This window comes from Chiloscyllium plagiosum, unplaced genomic scaffold (genome assembly GCF_037043375.1).
Source record: "Chiloscyllium plagiosum isolate Xiang-an unplaced genomic scaffold, Cpla_swu_hap1 HiC_scaffold_6, whole genome shotgun sequence".
In the NCBI taxonomy this organism is placed as follows: Eukaryota; Metazoa; Chordata; class Chondrichthyes; order Orectolobiformes; family Hemiscylliidae; genus Chiloscyllium; species Chiloscyllium plagiosum.
In genome coordinates this window covers 65,305,487-65,324,571 of record NW_028270144.1, presented here as the reverse complement: position 1 = coordinate 65,324,571, position 19,085 = coordinate 65,305,487, and the positions used below count along the sequence as shown (strand labels likewise).

Below are 19,085 nucleotides of genomic sequence, written 5' to 3'. Positions count from 1 at the left end.
TATGATCCTCCACAACTTTGGCATTCCTACAGTTCTAGCTTCTTGCACCTGCCCCATGTTCATTGCCCCATTACTGGTAGCCAATACTCCGGTTGCCAAGGCTGTAAGGTTTTAAATTCCTATATTTTGTGTTTACCGCTCTCTTCCTTCAAGACATTCCCTTAAACTTTTATTTTTTGACCATCTAAACTGCCTTGTATCGCCTTTTGCAGATTAGACAAAATGTGACACCAATTATTTCCTATCATAATAAGCACTTCAAACCTTTATGCTTCAGGAGCTATACAAATGAAAATTGGCTGCGTCGTGTACTTCGTCCAAAAACTGAAAGAAAGGGATTCCTAATTAAACATGAGGAGCACAGTGTACTTGGGATGGAGATGAAATTTATAAAACAAGTTTTATGTCCGAATTTCTGAGCTTTCTAATTGCATCTGTATGTAATCATAGAGTTTTGTTTTTAAAAACCTGGGGGAAGCAAGGATTTTCAATCAGTGATTTTTTTTGTACCAAGTTGTAGCTTCTATTCAGCAGTTTAATCTGGTCTCTATTTGGAATATGAGAATCTCCAACTGGCCTTTAATGCTTGTACAAATTATTAGAGGAAATTTCTGTTCTGATTTTCTACTGTCATGGGAACAACGATCTGTATTTGGAATATTATTTTCTAATAACCCTCTGGTTCTTCTCCAAGAATCCAGTGATTATCAACAGTCTATTTATCAGAACCACCAGCCACAACTATTTTATTTTTTCTTTCCTCCATGCCATAATACACCAACTCCATATCGAAAGTCTATCAATTAACTCACCATTGGCCAATTATCAAATAAAGAAAGAGTTAATCCCATAACAGACACAAAATAGCAATGTGTAGGGGTAGTTGATATGGAAATAACTATTAATGAATACTTCCATATGTCTTCATCAAAGTTAGGGTGGAGGGAGTGATGCAGATTATATTAGAGGCATAGTGAAATATTGGATAAGTATTGAGAAAGGAAATATTAAAAGAATTAGTGTTATTGGAAATTTGATAAGTCACTAGGATTGGATGATATGTACCTATGCAGGGAAGAAATAGAGGATTCTCTTATCTCTCTCATCCTCACCTGAATGTAGGGATAGCATCAGAGGACTAAGTAATTTCTAAAGCTTTTGTTTAAAAATGGAGCAACCAATTTATTCTAGGCCATTATTGGAATCAATGCAGAGAGACAAGATGATCGGTCACTAGAAAGGCATGGATTATCCAAGTACAGTTAGCAGAGTTTTTAAAGTGAAGATTGTGTCTAACCTGAATGAATCTTTGAGAATGTAGCCAGAAGGATTCATGTGGGTTATGCAGTTAATGTAATCCACAGGGATTTTGACAAGATCCCACATGACAGACGATCTTAAAATCCAGGGGAATAAAGCAAGCTGGATATAGAATTGGCTTAAGTGTCAGGGAACAAAGGGCTTCACAGAATTGTTATGGTGCAGAAGACTTAAGAATTAGTGCCATTCTACCATCATCCCACTCTTTTCACATAACAATTAACATTGTTTAAATAGAAACACTCATCCAACACCCTCGAACCAATTGTTCTTGCCTCTTTCACACTTCCAGGCAGTGTAAAAACACTTTCTCCTAATAATGCATTTACTTTTGGAAATCAGTTTAAATCCAAGCCCTCTTAACCTTTTGTTTTTTTTTAGGAGCATGAACTGTTTCTTCTGGTCTACTATATTCAGCTCACTCATGATTTTTAAAACTTTAAATCAAGTGTCCTTTTGCCCTTCTCTCCAAGAAAAGCAGTTTCTACTTCCCCAATCTATCTTTATTTACTCAGATTTCTCACCCCGGAATCAATCTCAGCAGCCTCTTCTGCACTCTCTCCAACATGTTCACATTTTTCTTAAACGTGTCACCCAGATCGGACCATTATTCTCGAGCTGAAGTTTTAAGTATCTTAGAGGTTCAAATAACCTCCCACTAATATTACCCTGCTAATATTAACAAAGCCTGGGATACTGTATCCTAATTAGCTATGCTGTCCATCTGTCCTGTTCTCTTTAAAAACTTATACACAGATGCACTCATGTATCCCTCCCTCCTTCAAAAGTACTACACTTTATACACTTAAACAATGATTCTTATACCAAAGGCATCACATCACACTCCTCCATATTGAACTTCCTCTGTCACCTTTTCATCTCATTCTACTAACTTGGTGGGTTAGTTCTTTCAATTAAAGGAAGGTTAGTGAAGGAAATGTCATCAGTGGGAGTAAACTTTGGCCCCTAAAGAGCTGCCTCACTTTGTACTGAATTGTCAATAAGTAATGGAGGCATGTCTGACACTACAACCGTCATTGAATCACACAGCACAGAAACAGATCTTTTGGTCCAACTAATCCATAACGAACATAATCCCAAACCAAACTAGTCCCACCTGCCTGCTCATGGCCCACATTCCTCCAAGTGTTTCCTATTCATGTATCCATCCAAATGTCTTTTAAATGTTGTAATTTTACCCGCATCCAGCACTGCCTCAGGAAATTAATTCCACATGCGAACCACCCTCTGTACAAAAAAATTGCCTCATGTCTTCTTTAAATCTCTCTCCTCTCACCTTAAAAATGCACCCCCTAATCTCGACATTCCCTATCTTAGGGAAATGTGATCAACCATCAATATTCTCTATACCTTATTATTTTATAAACTTCCATCATGGGTAATTTTAATCTACATATTGACTGGAAAAGTGCATTGCAGAGACTATCCAGGAACTCACTATTTTACATCCAGTAATATGGAATAATACAGGATTACTAAGAGATCTCTTAAGTGAGGATCCTCTGGGCGTAGCAGTCCCAACATGGTAGAACTTAAAACACAGTTGAGGGCAAGCAATTTGTGTATCAAACAAGTATCCTCAACTTAAGGGGAATTATAGAGGTACGAAAAAAGTTGTTTAAAACCAGCTGGAAAAATACATGAAGGGGATTATCAGTACATGAGCAGTGGCAGATGTTTGAGCATATATTTCAAAACACTCAGATAAAATTTATTTTGAACTAAAAGGGCTCCATGAGAAGAATGCGCCACCCAGGGTAAACGAAGGGGAATAAAAAAAGGTGTCCAATCAAAAATGAAGGTATACAAAACAGCAACAACTAGTGGTAGGCTAGAGTACTGGGATTTGTTTTAAAACTAGCAGTGGATGACTCAAAACCTAAAAAGGGAGACAAGTAAATTAAAATGTAAAACTAACACTAAGGCCTATATGCTATATAGAAAGTAGCTCCAGTGAGAGAATTTTGGAGGATGCAACAGGGGAAATAATAATGGGGAACAGAGAAATGGCAGATTATTAAACATCCCAAAGATAATACAGAACCAAGGTGCTAATTGGAGGAAAGATCTTGTAACAATCTCTGTTGAGAAACAAAGTATTTGACAACGAATGGGACTAAAAACAGATAAGTCACAGGGTCTATATCCAAGGATTTTAAAGGAAGTGTTTGCAGAGATAGTCAAGTCATTGGGTGAAATATTCCAGAAATCACTGGATTCAGAAAGGGTTCCATCAGACTGAAAACATCTCTAATGTGTTGTATCTGATTATGAAAGCAGACAGAAAGCTAGAAACTAGAGGCCAGTTAGATGAAACATTGTCTTGGGAAAATGCTATAGTGTTGAAAATAACTATCATTTAAGAGAGTGGAAAATTGGTTCTTGAGTTTTTGTCCAGAGTCGCTGAAGTATTGATACTATGGAGTTGGACTGGATTTTCCTAATGATTGATGGCTCACTACTGTCTAGTTTTGCATATGGAAGTAAATCTACTTGGTGATGCCAAAGGATGACCAGTAACTAAACAATAATATTAAGTTGTGTTTATATAGCACTTTTCACATAATGAAACATCCCAAAGAGTTTCACAGGAGCATTAGAAAATAAAGTATAACACCAAGCCACGCAAAAAGAAAATTGGATCAGGTGACCAAATTCTTAGTTCTGACAAAAAGTCACTGAACTCGGAATGTTAATCATTTTCTCTCTGCTGATACTGCCAAATCTACTGAGTTTCTCCAGCACACATTTTGTTCTTGGTTAAACAGTAAGATTTTAAGGAATGTCTTTACAAAAAGGAAGAAGTGACAGATGTAGGGAAGAGAATGTTAGTCTTAGGGTGGACAACTGAAAAGAACAACCACCACTGATGAAGCATTAGGAAAACAAGCAGCTAGAATTGAAACAACACCTTGCAAGTTTGAATCTTGTGGAGTTTTAAGTAAAAGAAAACAGCAAAGGTGTTGGAGGAGTTTGAAACAAGAAATGATAACTTTTAAATTAAGGTATTGCTTGACTTAGAACCAATGTATGTCAGTGAGCATGGCATGATAGGGGCAAGAGGACTTGCTGAGAGTTAGAATGATCTCAAATAATGGAGGGTTGAATTTAAAAAAAAAAAAACTAGGGGGCACATGAGAGTAATTAAATAGCAGCAACGATTGCATAAAAGTAAGTAAGTATCAGCAGCTAATAAGCAGAAACTGGAGCAAATTCAGAGAATGTAGAAGAGGAGGCAATAGGCTGGTTTAGTGATGAGAAGGGGATAATGCTTTTAAAAGGGAGGAAAAAGATGGAAGAGTCTGAGTAATTTTGGCATCAGTTTTTAAATTTAAAAAGGAATCATACTCTTAGCTATTTTTGTGTAATTTTCCCTGGCACTCTGCTTAAAGAAAATCACCAATCATACCACTGGTAGAGTAACATCATTGAACAACAAAGACAAAGGGGGTTTAATCAAACATTTGTCAATATGATCAGCACATATGGAACATTTACTTTCCAAGTGTACAGCCAGGCCCAATAATTATCCGAAATAAAAAAACCGAAAGAACTGCAGATGCCATAAATCAGAAACAAAAGCAGAAATTGCTGGAAAAAGCTCAGCAAGTCTGGCAGCATCTATGAAGAGAAATCAGGGTTAACGTTTCAGGTCCAGATTCTGAGAAAGGGTCACTGGACCTGAAACGTTAACCCTGATTTCTCTCCACAGATGTTGCTAGACTTGCTGAGCTTTTCCAGCAATTTGTTTTCAATGACTAATTACCTTAGTGAGCCATGAAGAACTTTAAACCGTTCTCCATCAAAAGACAAATCTTCCGTGTGTATTTTTTCCTTAAGTACTTAAATTATGCCTAAACTCATAATATAATGCCTAAAATGCAAAGTTTTGACGCTTGTATATTGTAAATAGGTCTTCAATTTCAATAGACGCAATTAAAACTTGTGAAAAAAAAAGACAACACCAAGTGTGGCAAAAACATTCATTTTGTTCAGTTTTGTTTAACAAAGTAAACATTCTGTTCAAATTAATTATTACAAACTATTACTACGAACATACTGGCAGTTCTTTTATTCCAAATAACAGCACCAATAAGTACACAAGTGAAAGACATTTATGTATTTCTTAGATTACATCTATTTACTGTCTGGAATTATTACAATACAATAATGTATAGTGATCATTGTACTGATCTACAAGTCTGTGCATACACCACTCTCAGCACTGCATTTAAAGTTTTGTTGTTGTTTCTGCACTCTTACCTTCAGTGCCATATCAAGAACATTGTTGTGTCAGTGCCAAAAGTAGAAACCAGGAAGTATCATATAACTCGGCTGAAAAAAATGTTCCTTCTATTAAAAAAAGACCAACATTTTTGGAATGCCCCATGAGTTTTTAAGTCTTGGTGGGAAAATTCATCAGCAATTCATCTCACTAAAAAAATTACAGCCTTTTATGTATTTGACCACCTATGTTTGGAGCTTTGCCATCTCTTCACAAGTAAACAATGTGACTGGATGCACCCAATTTGCTCTGCACATTAACAGCATTGACTGATATACAAATCTGTACTGTTGATGTCGTGTGAAAGATCTTGGTGCATGATAATGCTGCTGCACGCAGGCAGCATCATAAAATATTATGCATCTTACCTTCCAGTTAAAAATCAGCAGCGACACCTTCATTCACAGTTGTTTGTGAGATATCAAAAGTTATGTTTTTTTTAAATTCCATCTTTTCCTGGAAGCTGAACAAGATAATTAGAGTTTGAACAGCTGGATACTGGTTTTTAAGATAATCTGACAAAAAGGAATGTAACCCTAAGTTATAGTGGACAGCAGTATTTCAATATTAGGCTCAGCATTTCTCATATTTAGCTGGTAGGGGGCAGTGGACAGTAATGAGAAGGAAACCAAGTGTCTGATAATTAACTGATGATTTTTTTGAATCAATATAAAAGCATTTTTTTTTAAATGGATAAGTTATTTAACATGTTTATATATTCTTTTAAAATTTAAGTGCCATTGAGAAAAACAATGAGTTCTAATACAAAATAATTTCACCAGAATATTAGCACAACATTCAGATACAGTTGTCAGGTATAGTCTAGCTAGCTCAGTTTTTCATTTGTCCAGTAAAGAACTAATTTAAGTTATGTACAACTTTGCCCTATATAATTAACATGATATCTAAAACAAATAATGACATGGCCATATTTTTCTACGGACAAAACACCTTGTGCAGTTTTTTGCTGGTGAGCAAAACAAAAAAATTAGATAATACCAAATAAATAGTCAACAATGAAATGGTTCAAGAAAAAGAAAAGACTAATTTTCCCCACTTTAGGGGTTGATAACAAATTTGACAACCTATTTTGTGATACTTATAAGCGTAAACATATGAAATCAGAAGAGAATCAGGAAAAAAGGAAAACAAACAAAAACACTGCATTTTTTAAAAAAAAAGTCCCATATGGCAGCCTGACAGGAAATGGAGGTAGAACGGAAAAAGGTTAGGACTTGATTGGGGAAGGTGAAAGTAAAGAAATTCCAGAAAATTAGTCTTTAAATTCTCTTCTGACCTCAAAATATTGTCTACAGAATAAAATTGACAAACTTTTAAAATTGCAAACTATTTAATTGAAATCACTAATGATAAATTCAGAATTCATTCCTCACTAATGTTATATTAGTTTGCAATTGCTGGACAAAAGTAAAAACTATTAGAACAGAACAGATTTCTACATTCCAACATACAAATTACCACAATTTTAATATTGAAAAGCAATGTTACTTGCAATTCAGTAATACTGTATGCAAACTATACCAGAGTATGAGAGAGAAAAATCATTTAGGAAATTAAACTTTAATTAATGGCAATGATTTAAAAGATCAATAACATTGGGAAAGGTGTGTGTCAGACTGTTTGTTACAGATATTAGAAAGAGTTCTACCATTACATTGTTAAAAATAACCTACCAACGCTCACATTTGTCTGAAAATGTTCAGCCACACCTCACAGGGGTGAGAGTATATGAACAAACAAGCACAGCATTTGCATGTTTATACAAAAATATTTGTTTTTCCCTACAATAACCATTGGCATACTCATCCAAAACACACTTTTGGATGACTAAAATCATCTTGAATCAATGGCAAGCTCTCTCAAGCTATGTAAGATTTCACTTCAATCATTTGGTGTTGAAAAGAAACTCACAATATGACTAAGAATTTTAGAGCTCATCATCCTCAAAATAATATGTATGTATAACAGGATTAACTAATTCATTGTGCTCTCCATTGTGTTTAGTCCTCATGGAATTGGGGGAGATTTCCTATGAGGAACAATATTGTTAACCTCATAATAAAAAAATTCTTTACACATTGCATACAAATGAAATTTTATTCTATGCTCTGTGACACAATGAGATCCACATCTCAGCTGCATATTGAGGTGGTAGAGTGCAAAATTCCAGCATCAAGAGCAATTTGGAGCAAGTCAATCCTGGAGCATTCTCACACAACCTTCATGACCTGTTATCTATTAGCACTGGGAAATTTCCCTCAAAACAATTATTTTCTTTTGAGCAAGATTAGTGCCAGTGAAAAACTAAAATAAGAGAGGAAAGAAATGCAGTGCTGAAGCTCAGGACTTTTAGTTAAAATATTAGACTTAATAGTCAAAAATGTACAGACATTTAGTAATCGGTCTGTGCTACCAGCCAGAACACTTTTTTCATTGTATAAAAGGATCAAAATTCAATTCATTTGCAACTCTCAATTCATTGTAATGAGAATCTGAGAATCAAAACTACCTTCAAATCTTGAATGATAAGTACATTTTAAAAGTACATTTTAAGAACAATACTCCTTTTGAAGGAAACAAATTTCTGAATAGAGTCATTTACTCCCAAACTATATCAGTATCTAGAAATACATAGTAAATACAACACAAGACAGGGCAATCAGCACAACCAGTTTGTCACTATTTTTCCCTTAACTGGCAAATAGTTCAAATCCCATTTACCATTCTGTTTTCAAGTTCCTTTGACACCCTTATCAAATGCTCATCTCTCGAACAGTTTCTGCCTCTAATCCTCAAAGAGTCTCTCAACTCTTCACATGAAGTAGTTTCCTTTGTCTTCAATCACTTGTATTTAATCTTATATTTATGCTCCTGTACTATACTGGGGCCATAAAGAGACTTTTTATCTAACCTAGCCCATCTTGCATAAATTAGAATATCTCAAACATGGAACTATTACAACAGGCAACATTTGCTCTTTGAGAACAATAATATCAACTCTACATCACCAATTGTACTAAATGCAATGATTAAAAAATACATTTAAAAAATACCAAAAGTTACATTGGAAATTGACATTCAGGCCATGTTATTTACAGAAAACCATTGAGGATGGTTCTTAATGAGAAAATTGAAAAGGGATCATTTTACTCTTCAATAGACAAATCTCTTTCATATGAAAATGGATTTAAGCTGTTTTCCAAAAAGAAACTTATTCGTAGAATACATATTTGCATTTTTAAAATATATAAACACACACACACACATATAGTAGAATGATGGTATTCACTTCGACTAATTTCAGCTCAGCAAAGCAAATCAATTGCAATCAGAAATCTGTATTGAGTTCAAGTACTTGGCCTGCACATTGCTCAAATATCACAACAGTGACACAGTCTAAAAATAAAGCACTATTTTCAACACCAATATCATTACAGGTAAAAACTGCAGTTCACTTCAAAGTACAATTTCAGAAAATTACCACAGCAATCACTTCAGAGGAAGAAATAAAATAAACACTGCTGGAAAAGCTCAGTTGAGTCCAGTATAACTCTTCCAGTTCTGAAGATGTCATATTGCACTTGAAACGTTAGCTGTTTCCCTCTCCACAGATGCTGCCAGACCTGCTGAGTTTCTTCAGCATTTGGTGTTGATTTCAGATGTCCAGCACCTCCAGCATTTTGCTTTTATCAGATAAACAGATGTTAGGTTAAATAATACTTTGGTAAAGCAACACAAGGTGCCAAATGGCTTAATCTTGCTCTTAGGTCCCATATTCTCTGTTCTGGCTGCCAATATTTTTGCAAGGAATCAAAGTAGGTCTGGATTCATTAGTTTCCTCATTACTGTCTTCTGCCAAGCTACCACTGCAGCTGTGTTACAAACATTTAAAAAAGTAAACAGCACTTTTGCAAAAATCCCTTCACCATCATACATTACAGATGTCAAATATAATAAAACATTTTAACTTTGAATGGTATTTTGTGATGGTTTATCACCTAGTTAATTAGTTTATTTTTACATTTAAAAGACCAAAAGGTTCTGTGGAAAGTCATGAATCCTATTCAACTATAGGATCCTATTCAACTTGCAGTGTAGAAGACAGAATGTAAAAAGGAATATAGCTTCTGCCATCAGCAAAACTGAGAATACTTCATAATTGTCTACACCACAGCAAGTAAAAAAGATCAGTGTTTGTGAGTAAACTGCTAACATATTAACAACCACATGAGGCTGTTATGCTCAATGTAAAGTGCAATGATATCAAAACAAGTGTTGAGGGTACAAATGTCACTGCTGCTGTTATAACATTGGCAGAAATTGGTGCACAGTGATTACAAAAGTTGTGCTTTGTTTTGTAATGGTCTCCTAATTTCAAAATGTATTATATTAAATAAAAACTTTTTTTAATAAAATCAAATATCTACCATTATATGGGAAAGTAGTTTCATTAGAAGAGCAAAGAGAGATTGGTACAAATCATGTTACAGGCTTGTAGAATAGATTGCAAACAGTTTTGTAATTAATAACCATATACTTGAACCACTATAATTAGTATATGATTTTCCATAACTGTCTTGGTATTACAATTCTGAGTTTACTAAAAATATACATTTTACTGAAGCTTTACATGTTGCATTAATCAGGACAATTTGCAAGCAACTCCAATGTAAAGGGATGATTTGGGGATGCCGGTGTTGGACTGAGTGGATAAAGTTAGAAATCACAACACCAGGTTATAGTCCAACAGGTTTATTTGGAAGCACTGGCATTCGGAGCACTGGTTACCTGGTGAAGGAGCAGTGCTCTGAAAGCTAGTGCTTCCAAATAAACTTGTTGAACTATAACCTGGTGTTGTGTGACTTTTAACATTGTAGAGGGAAAACATTTTTATAGCTTGCATACGAAAGATGACTTTCCATTTACATTGGCATAGTTTCCAAATTGTTCTAATGAGTGCAACACAAAAAGCATCAGCAATACATGTCTTTTTTCAGTATTCCACCTGATGGAGAGATGTAAATATATTAAAATAAGCAAAACATGTGAATTTACCAACATGACCAACCAATTATGGGCACAAAAAAGCAATTGCACTACTCGAGTTGGTCCATTCTCTTTACTAAATGGGTAACTTGCTAACATGATAAAATGGATTAGAAATGCCTCAAATAGTTCAATCATTTAGAATCCTACTTTGACTAGGATATAAAAAAGCCAAGCATAACAGATGAGTTTCCATGGTAACATTTTAAACAATGGTTCAGCATATGTCAGTAATGTTAGTGTAATTCATAAATCCATTAGGACTTTTGGTTGAACTGGTGTCAGTAACACAATGGTGTAATTCATTTCTGGTGCTTTTCCTGTATTTTCAATGTTTTGACAGTTAATACATTTAAAAATGCTTGAGGTAATTAACATTACAAAATAATTTCCACTCAGGAAAAAATATGGTGGTCCAGTGCTTTCCTCTAACCAAATTCCCACAAAATATTACATTCCATACATTACAAGTGTGTTAATATTCACATTTAGCCCCATGACCAGTACATAAATGCTGTTACGATGGCTTATCCAATTTATACAAACAAGGAAAAGTACAGATTTAATGCTTAGTCTGTACTGAGTTAGTCAGCCCCAACATTGGGTAAGACAAACTATTTGTTCCTTCTCTTAGTCACTCTCTAGGATTGCTTCTGACAATCTTTGTGGATATATGAATGTCAGAGAAATAAGGGTGTCATCACACTTTAAACCAGAAATCCTGAAAAAAAAGTATATTGATAATTCATAATCCCCTTTGAGCAAGAGAATATTTCTTTTGAGAGAATGTTCCATCAGTGAGAATGTTTCTCAGGATAAATCACTACTTATAGAAAGGATGTGGAACAGTTCAGAAAGAATAACCAAATATAGGGAAGATTTCTATATATAGAAAATCAAAATAATTCATTAAATAAAATGCTTTTTATCAAGTTAGGATTCTGCTTCATAACACAGACTACATCTTCCCTGATGTCTTGAAGCAAGGGTTTACAGAGGCAGGCCTAAAGCTTAAGCTGAAATCAGAACTAAATGGTCACTGTACAATAAAATGAACCATGCAGTTCAATCAATAACTGATGTAAAATGAGGGAGAAAAACAAAAAAAAGTGTTTGAGCCATTTGCATAAATTCTATACAATTCATGAAATGCATTGTGTGTGGGGAAACTGAAGTCAGCAAAATATCCAACATGGGGCCTTTTAAAAGGGCTTAGGTGATCACATGCAGTGCTTATAAGAAAATGCACAAATTTCATAAATTCCAGTCACCTCTATTCTCAAATGTCAATTAAAAACTCGTCTAGCACCAATATATTATCTGAAGCATGGGATCATCAAGACCAAAGAGTTAAAACAAATCAAATACAGAATCTACATTTTGTTAACTTTTTTAGTAAACTATTAATACTACCTTCATCAATAAGCAGCAGCAAAATGACTAATTCCATACATCAAATAAGCATTTGGCAAAGCTACCTCAAAACACAGCAAAGTTGGTGATGATAAATGTTTTCAATATTCTAGATATTGTGGTGTTACTTTTACTTAGATACTCTGGAGCATAAAAGCTTTCTACATTTGTATGTTTTATTTTAAATATCAACCTGCCATGCTGAAGCCCAGGAACCACCTTAACCTTTGGTCAATAAGGTAAGAATTGCAGGAATCTTCTTCTCCATCAGATTAGCTCTGCAAACCATCAGCTCTAGTTCATGGCTAATGTTCACATCAAATTAATTAAAATTGCAACAGTTCAAGTAGCTGATGCTTCTGCCTTCACCAGGCAAAGGAGATGCTACATTATTGACCAGCGTGTGCTGCTTTGCCTCTCCTATCAACTGACATGCAAGGTCAAGGAATAGTTTTTCAACATTGTCCGATTCTTTCGCTGATGTTTCCAAGTAATGCATATTCTGAGATTCTGAAAATTCTTCAGCCCTTTCTCTGGATACTTCTCGTTTCTCTGCTAAGTCAATCTTGTTGCCTGTGAAACAGGAAAGGGGTAGTATTAGAACATATTGGCAAATATTTGTATCAGGACAAAGTCATACCATTTAGTTGGGGTCTTCTGATTTAGTCAATAGTCAGGCCCAAGGGGGTGCAAACTGTGAGTTAAGCTGGTAAGGAGACCAAAAGGGGAGGAGCACAGGACTGAGCCTCTGCAATTGTCCAATAGTTCTAAAGGTTCTTTTGGAGTTGTTCAGATGACAGTGCAACATTAGGGTGGATGAGCAAACTGCCTATGGCACTGTGATACAGGAAATCATTCAAGAGAGGGAGCAGTTAGCAGTGGTGGGAGCTACTATAGTGATGCAGATTAACACTGTTCTCTGCAAAGAACAATACATATACTTGCAAGACCTACCCTGTCTCAGTAGAGGATCTAATTGTCATGGTCCATATAGGTACCAATTACATAGGTAGAGCTGGCAGAGAGATTCTGCAGATAGGGAATGAGGAAGTAGGCACTGAACTAAAAAGCAAGCTCTCAAAAGATAATAGTTCAGACATTATTACCTAAACCCTGTGCAAATTGGCATAGGATAAACAAATTTGGAGAGATGAATACATTGCTCAAAGACTGGTGGGGGTTGGGATTAGGTTCAGACATAAAAGTAGACAATTGATAGCACACATTAGATGCATTAGTCAGGGGTAAACATAGGGTAAAGGAATGGGTCTGGGTGAGTTACTTTTCAGAGGTTGGTGAGACTTGTTGGGCTGAAGGGCCTGTAGGGAATCTAATCTGAGAACTAGTATAGTGATGTGGCTGCAGAGCAAAAAGGATTGTAAGGGTATTCGATGTTCAAGAGGAATATGTAAAGATGGAAGGTTAATATTGTTAATCAACGGAGTAGTTAAAAATGAACTTGTTTCAAGAGATCAGATATAGAATTAGTTTTGGTGGAGACTATGAATAGTAGGAGAAAGCAAATCACTAGTTGGAATAGTCAACAAATCTTCTAACAGCAATCACCGAATTTATACACAAAGAAATAAAGTGGGCTTGTGATAAAAAGATGGAAATAGATCACGGATGATTTTAATCTACACATAAACGGAGGGAAAAAAAAAAATCAGACTGGCAATAGTAACCTGAAAGAGGAGTTCGTAGAATGCTTGTGAGATGGTTTCTTAGAGTAGCATGTTAAATTGACGAGAGACCAGGTTATATTATGTGTGATGTAAAAAGACAGGATTAATTAATGACCTAGAGTAAAGACCACCCTAAATCACAACCACAATATGATTGAATTTTACATCAGGATGAAAGGGAGAAGATTAGGTCCAAAACGAGCATTTTAGACTTATGGGCACTAATGTCAGTATGAAAGCTGAGCAAGCTGAAGTGAACTGTCATACTAGAATAGGAGATCGATTAATACAGATGCAGTGGCAGACATTTCAGCAGTTTTTCACAACACTAAGACTAAGTGTATTCTTTCTATGAAGGAAAATGGTTAAAAAAGGACCCATAAGCAAAAAGGTTTAGGGAAAGTATCAAATTTAAGGAAAGCAGGATAACTGCACAAAGATTAGTGGCAGGTCAAATGATTGATCAGAATGCGAAGAACAGCAAGAAGTGACTAAACAGCTAATCAGGAAAAAGAAATATAAAAAAGTGAATAGCAAGATTTTCTACAGTTACTTAAAAAGCAGCCACCTGGAGAGTTACAACAGAATCAATAATAGGATCAAAGTGAGGAAGTCAACAGAGTTGTTCAATATCTTTATTAGATTAGATTACTTACAGTGTGGAAACAGGCCCTTCGGCCCAACAAGTCCACACCGACCCACCGAAGCGCAACCCACCCATTTCCCTACATTTACCCCTTTTACCTAACACTACGGGCAATTTAGCATGGCCAATTCACCTGACCTGCACATCTTTGGACTGTGGGAGGAAACTGGAGCACCCTTGTAAAAATGTTTTTGGATATAAAAGCAATATTAACATTTTAAGTAGAAATGTTAGACAAACCAGCTTTAAATCTTTGAATCTGAAGCAAATATTTCAACTGCTATGTTCTGAAAGGAAAACATTACAAACATTCCGCAAGTAGAAATTCCCATTGCCTTTGAGTCTTTCCCTTTATATTTCAATAAACGTGTCTATATTGCATAGAGCTGATAACATAACATGATATATGTTAAGGTGATCTTGCTAACAGTACAGGCTACATGTTAACAACATTGGACAAATGTTTCCTGTGGTGCTTCCAGCCGATACATCAATAAGCAAGTTTGGAACTATTGATGCAGTAGGTTCAATACAATTGGGTCAACTTTAACAAGAAGGATTTATCACAAAATCTTACAAAAACACCATTATTATAGAAGTATATTCCTCTTTTAGAAGGACAACAGAATCTCAAGCAAGAATCAACTGATTCATTCCACACCTCACCCACCCCACCCCAGAACTGCAGGAGGCAAAAGGTAAGAAAAATGTAATGTAGGACACACAAGTTAGCTGGTTTCCTCTCACGTCACAAATTAAAATTTTTGTCACAACAGGAAAGTACAAATTCCTCGAGAACAAGAGGTAAAAAGAACACAAAGTTTGGGCGATCACTGTTGCTTCACAGTGCCAAGGACCCAGGTTCGATTCCAACCTTGGTGATTGCATGTGGAGCTTGTATGTTCTACACATTTTTGTGTGGGTTTCCGTCAAGTTCTCCAGTTTCCTCCCACGATCCAAAGATGTGCACTTTAAGTGACTTAGTCACGTTAAATGCAGGGTTACAGGGATAGGGGAGGTGCAGATGTGGGTTGGATGCCCTTTGAAGGGTCCATGCAGACTCAGTGGTCCAAATGGTCTCTGTTACACTGTAGGAATTCTATGATAAAAAAAACTCAAAAGAATCATCAACTGGAGGAGGAGTCAACTGTCATCCATTCAGAATTTTTGAAGACCATATGAAAGAGGAGGAGTAGGCCATTCAGCCTATCAAGTCTGCTTCACTCTTCAATAAGATCATGACTGAGCTGACTGTCACCCGAAGCCCACCTTCCTGCCTGCCTTCTATGACCATCAATTCTCCCATAGATCAATAAGTTAACCATGGGTATATTCAATGATACAATGTCTTCGATATTCAAATCATATGGTAGGAATGTCGAGTTGAAGCCAGAACCAGATCAGCAGCAATCTTACTGAGTTGAAGAAAAAACTTCTGCTCTGAAGTTTCTGCCCCAATCTCCACTGCCATGAATTCCAAAGACTAAGGATTCTCAGTATAAATTCCTCCTAATATCAACCTTGAACTAGAAACATATTTTTAAATTATGCCTGATAACATTATATCTCCACGTCATCTATTCAACCTTAGCAAGAAATGAAGAACAAACGATGCTTTAAACTCTTTAGAAATATGTCAAAAATATTAGATTTAATCAGACCTCAAACAAATAGAATTCCTAACCTTCCTGGAAAGGTCAGGAAGTATTGCATATTTTACTATTAGTCACATGTACTGTTGGTTATGACAAAAATCTACATTTTTTGGCATTAGTATCACTTTGATCAGTGATGCGTTTTCAATGAAACAATATTTGTTACTGGTGCAAACAAACTTCTTCCTATGTCTGGTTTTCTTTCTAATGAATCTTTCCCCTAACTTTTAAATTCCCACCCCTGTACCCCATGCTCCAATTTCCTACACTATTTTCACAAGCATGGCCCTGTTCTTGAAATTTGGCATGCAACAGACGTTGGTGCAAAATCGACCATTAGAAGTAAATGCAATAACGTGTAGAATTTGAGAGATAGCACACGGCCTTTAGTAGAACCAACTAATTCTAGGCATCACCATTGACTAGAAGCTGACCTGACTCAAAACAGCATTTTGACACACAAGCAGGACAGAGACTCAATAGTCTGATGAGGGTCATTTCCTGATCTCTTCAGAGCCTTTCCACCATCAACATGGCTCAAATCAGGAATGTGATCATATATTTAAATTTTATTCTTGCACCTTTATTAATATTCATTCTCAACAGCACTGGCATATATTACTGTAGAATATGCAAAACTAAAATTCACTGTAGCAATGTAATAATTTCAACATTATCTCCCTCCCAGTGATCTCAGCAACATAAGCAGTACTGTTACGGGAATCCAACTACCTCCTAGAGACATACCATTTAGTTTTAGACATGTATCGCTGAGGTGTTACTGGGTTGGAATCATAAATTCTCTAACATTGAAAGAATACCATCAAAAGGACTGTGGTTATTCAAAGAAAACATGTTCCTTTTCAAGGTAGCAAGATGTACTTAGTTCATATCAAAAAGAACAAATTAGTAAACAAACCAAAGCTCTCAGTTTTGCCTTATCAAAAGGGTGATAAATTCCAACATAGCTCTTCCTACTTACCAACTAAAACAGTGGTTACTTTATTGCTAGCATACTGTTCAATCTCCCTTAGCCATTCAGGAAGACAGCGAAAAGATTCTTCACAAGTGATATCATAGGTCAATATTAAAGCATTTGCACTGCGGTAATAGCTCTGTGTGATGGATCGAAACCGTTCTTGTCCAGCAGTATCCCAGATCTGGAGCTATGGGGAAAAAAGAAAATAGGAAAAAAAAATGATTCTCTGGAAAAAGACAACTTTGGACCTCATTTTCACCTAACCTGTCTAGAATGATGATGAGGAGATTGGGTTGACGAGTTGTTACATTTCCCATTAGATTTGCTATGGGCGTAACTTGATTCAGTTTCTTCCAGAATGTGAAAGGCTAAAAGGTTACCCCCATTGTTCTTCCATTTTCTTTTGTTCACATTAAAATGAATTTTCTTTACATGAACTCTTATTCCACTCCCCATTTCCCCAGAAGTGCTATGCCTTCCCAGTGTTGACTAGTGAAGTCTCCTTACTTTTCTCTACTACTGGGTGTTATCACCACCACCCACACTATGCATCTTATCTTACAATATAACATTTTGTGAGGTACCTTGTCAAATGTCTTCTCAACGTCCAGATACCACACATCATGTTAACCTATATCCCAGAGGAGAAACAGATATTGGAAGAAGACTACGTTGACGCAAGGAATATATACACCCACAAGCAACTGGAACTATTGAAAGGTAAAGCACAATAATAACATGGACTGCGGAAAAGGTTGAAAGTAAATAAAACACCCTGTACCTGCCATCCATGGCAGCTGATTTGCCAAACTAACGTGGATTGTCCAACTCATTAGGGTCATGTAAGGGCATCTACGAGAATGGGGACTGCAGCACACAACCTTCCTCCACTATAACCAAATTCTTCAGCAGAGATTCATTTGTAAAATGTGAATGCCCATGCTAATCCTGCATCAAACTCTTCAGTCATGGGAGAGCCCACAGAAAAGAATAAATTCATTTATAGCTTGGATATACTTGAACAAGATGGAGTCAACAATGCCCAAATATTTATGCAGCACATGGCTGAACAGTGTAATTTCAAAGTATCGGTCAGTTGGACAAACTTACAAAACTGACAAAACTGTAGTAAAAGGCATGCTGGTTGGTTTCATTTTGTTTTTGCAAACAAAAGGTGAATGTATAATGCTTGTGGTAAGTACTAGGTTCCACAATCAAGATATCAAATTTTCTTCGCACAATTGCATAATACCGTGAAGGCTGCACTTGCTTTATTTTCCTTGGGGTTGTCCGTTACTATCGAAATTGGTTCTAACCAACAAGAATGCCAGATAACTGGCTCTTTGTAACAGAATGCACTGTTAATTCAAAGCAGAATAAATGAATAACAAATTTAATCGTTCTTGTAGCAATCGGTTAGTTTAAATTCCCAGCACATATTGCCTGCAGTTTGAGTTAGTGTTCTTGTGCAGTTTTGCAGAAGTCAAACGGCCTCCTTCTGTGTTATATCCATTCCCTGATTCATTTTTATTTAATTCTACTATCCTTCAGTTTGGAAAAAGTTTTTGTGGGAGGCACAGAGAGACAACAGAGAAGGAAAGAAAGTGCAAAGGAGTTAAAACAAAAACACTGCTATACGCAAACAAATATGCAAGGCTGGAGCAAAATACTTAAACCCCTAACATGGCCCCATGCTCATTATGTATATGCAAAAACTTGGACTGGAGGGAAAAATATTGGGCAATAAGCTATTTCAGAAGATCCAAAGTCAACATGTAGTAAAGCAAAATACATCGGGCTGCTCAGCTTGACAGTGACACATTTCACTTTTACGGATTCAAACTTCTCAAGCACTATCACTAAACAGGATGTCCTCACATGAAGTCAGGGCTACATTCTTGAAATTCAGGGACTTCAAGTGAAACATGTCTTCCCATTGGAATCATTGTTGAAGCCAGAATAAGGTTCCAGAAGACAATTTTAGCCTGGACAAAAATAATGTAAACAGTAGATT

The 19,085-nt window shown here is 36.0% G+C and overlaps 1 protein-coding gene across 3 annotated transcripts in view; it reads right to left on the bottom strand.

Moving 5' to 3' along the window:
* Positions 1-5,310: 5,310 nt before the first annotated feature.
* The window catches only part of rab30 (RAB30, member RAS oncogene family), a 100,973-nt gene continuing 87,198 nt past the window's right edge, over positions 5,311-19,085 (bottom strand). For all 3 annotated transcript variants that reach the window (XM_087988065.1, XM_087988067.1, XM_087988066.1), the window contains 2 exons: positions 17,075-17,258; positions 5,311-12,679 (listed from right to left, as the gene is read on the bottom strand). In XM_087988065.1, coding sequence (XP_087844191.1) covers positions 12,429-12,679; positions 17,075-17,258 — 435 coding nt within the window. In that variant the 3' untranslated portion in view covers positions 5,311-12,428. The remainder of the gene's footprint in view (positions 12,680-17,074; positions 17,259-19,085) is intronic.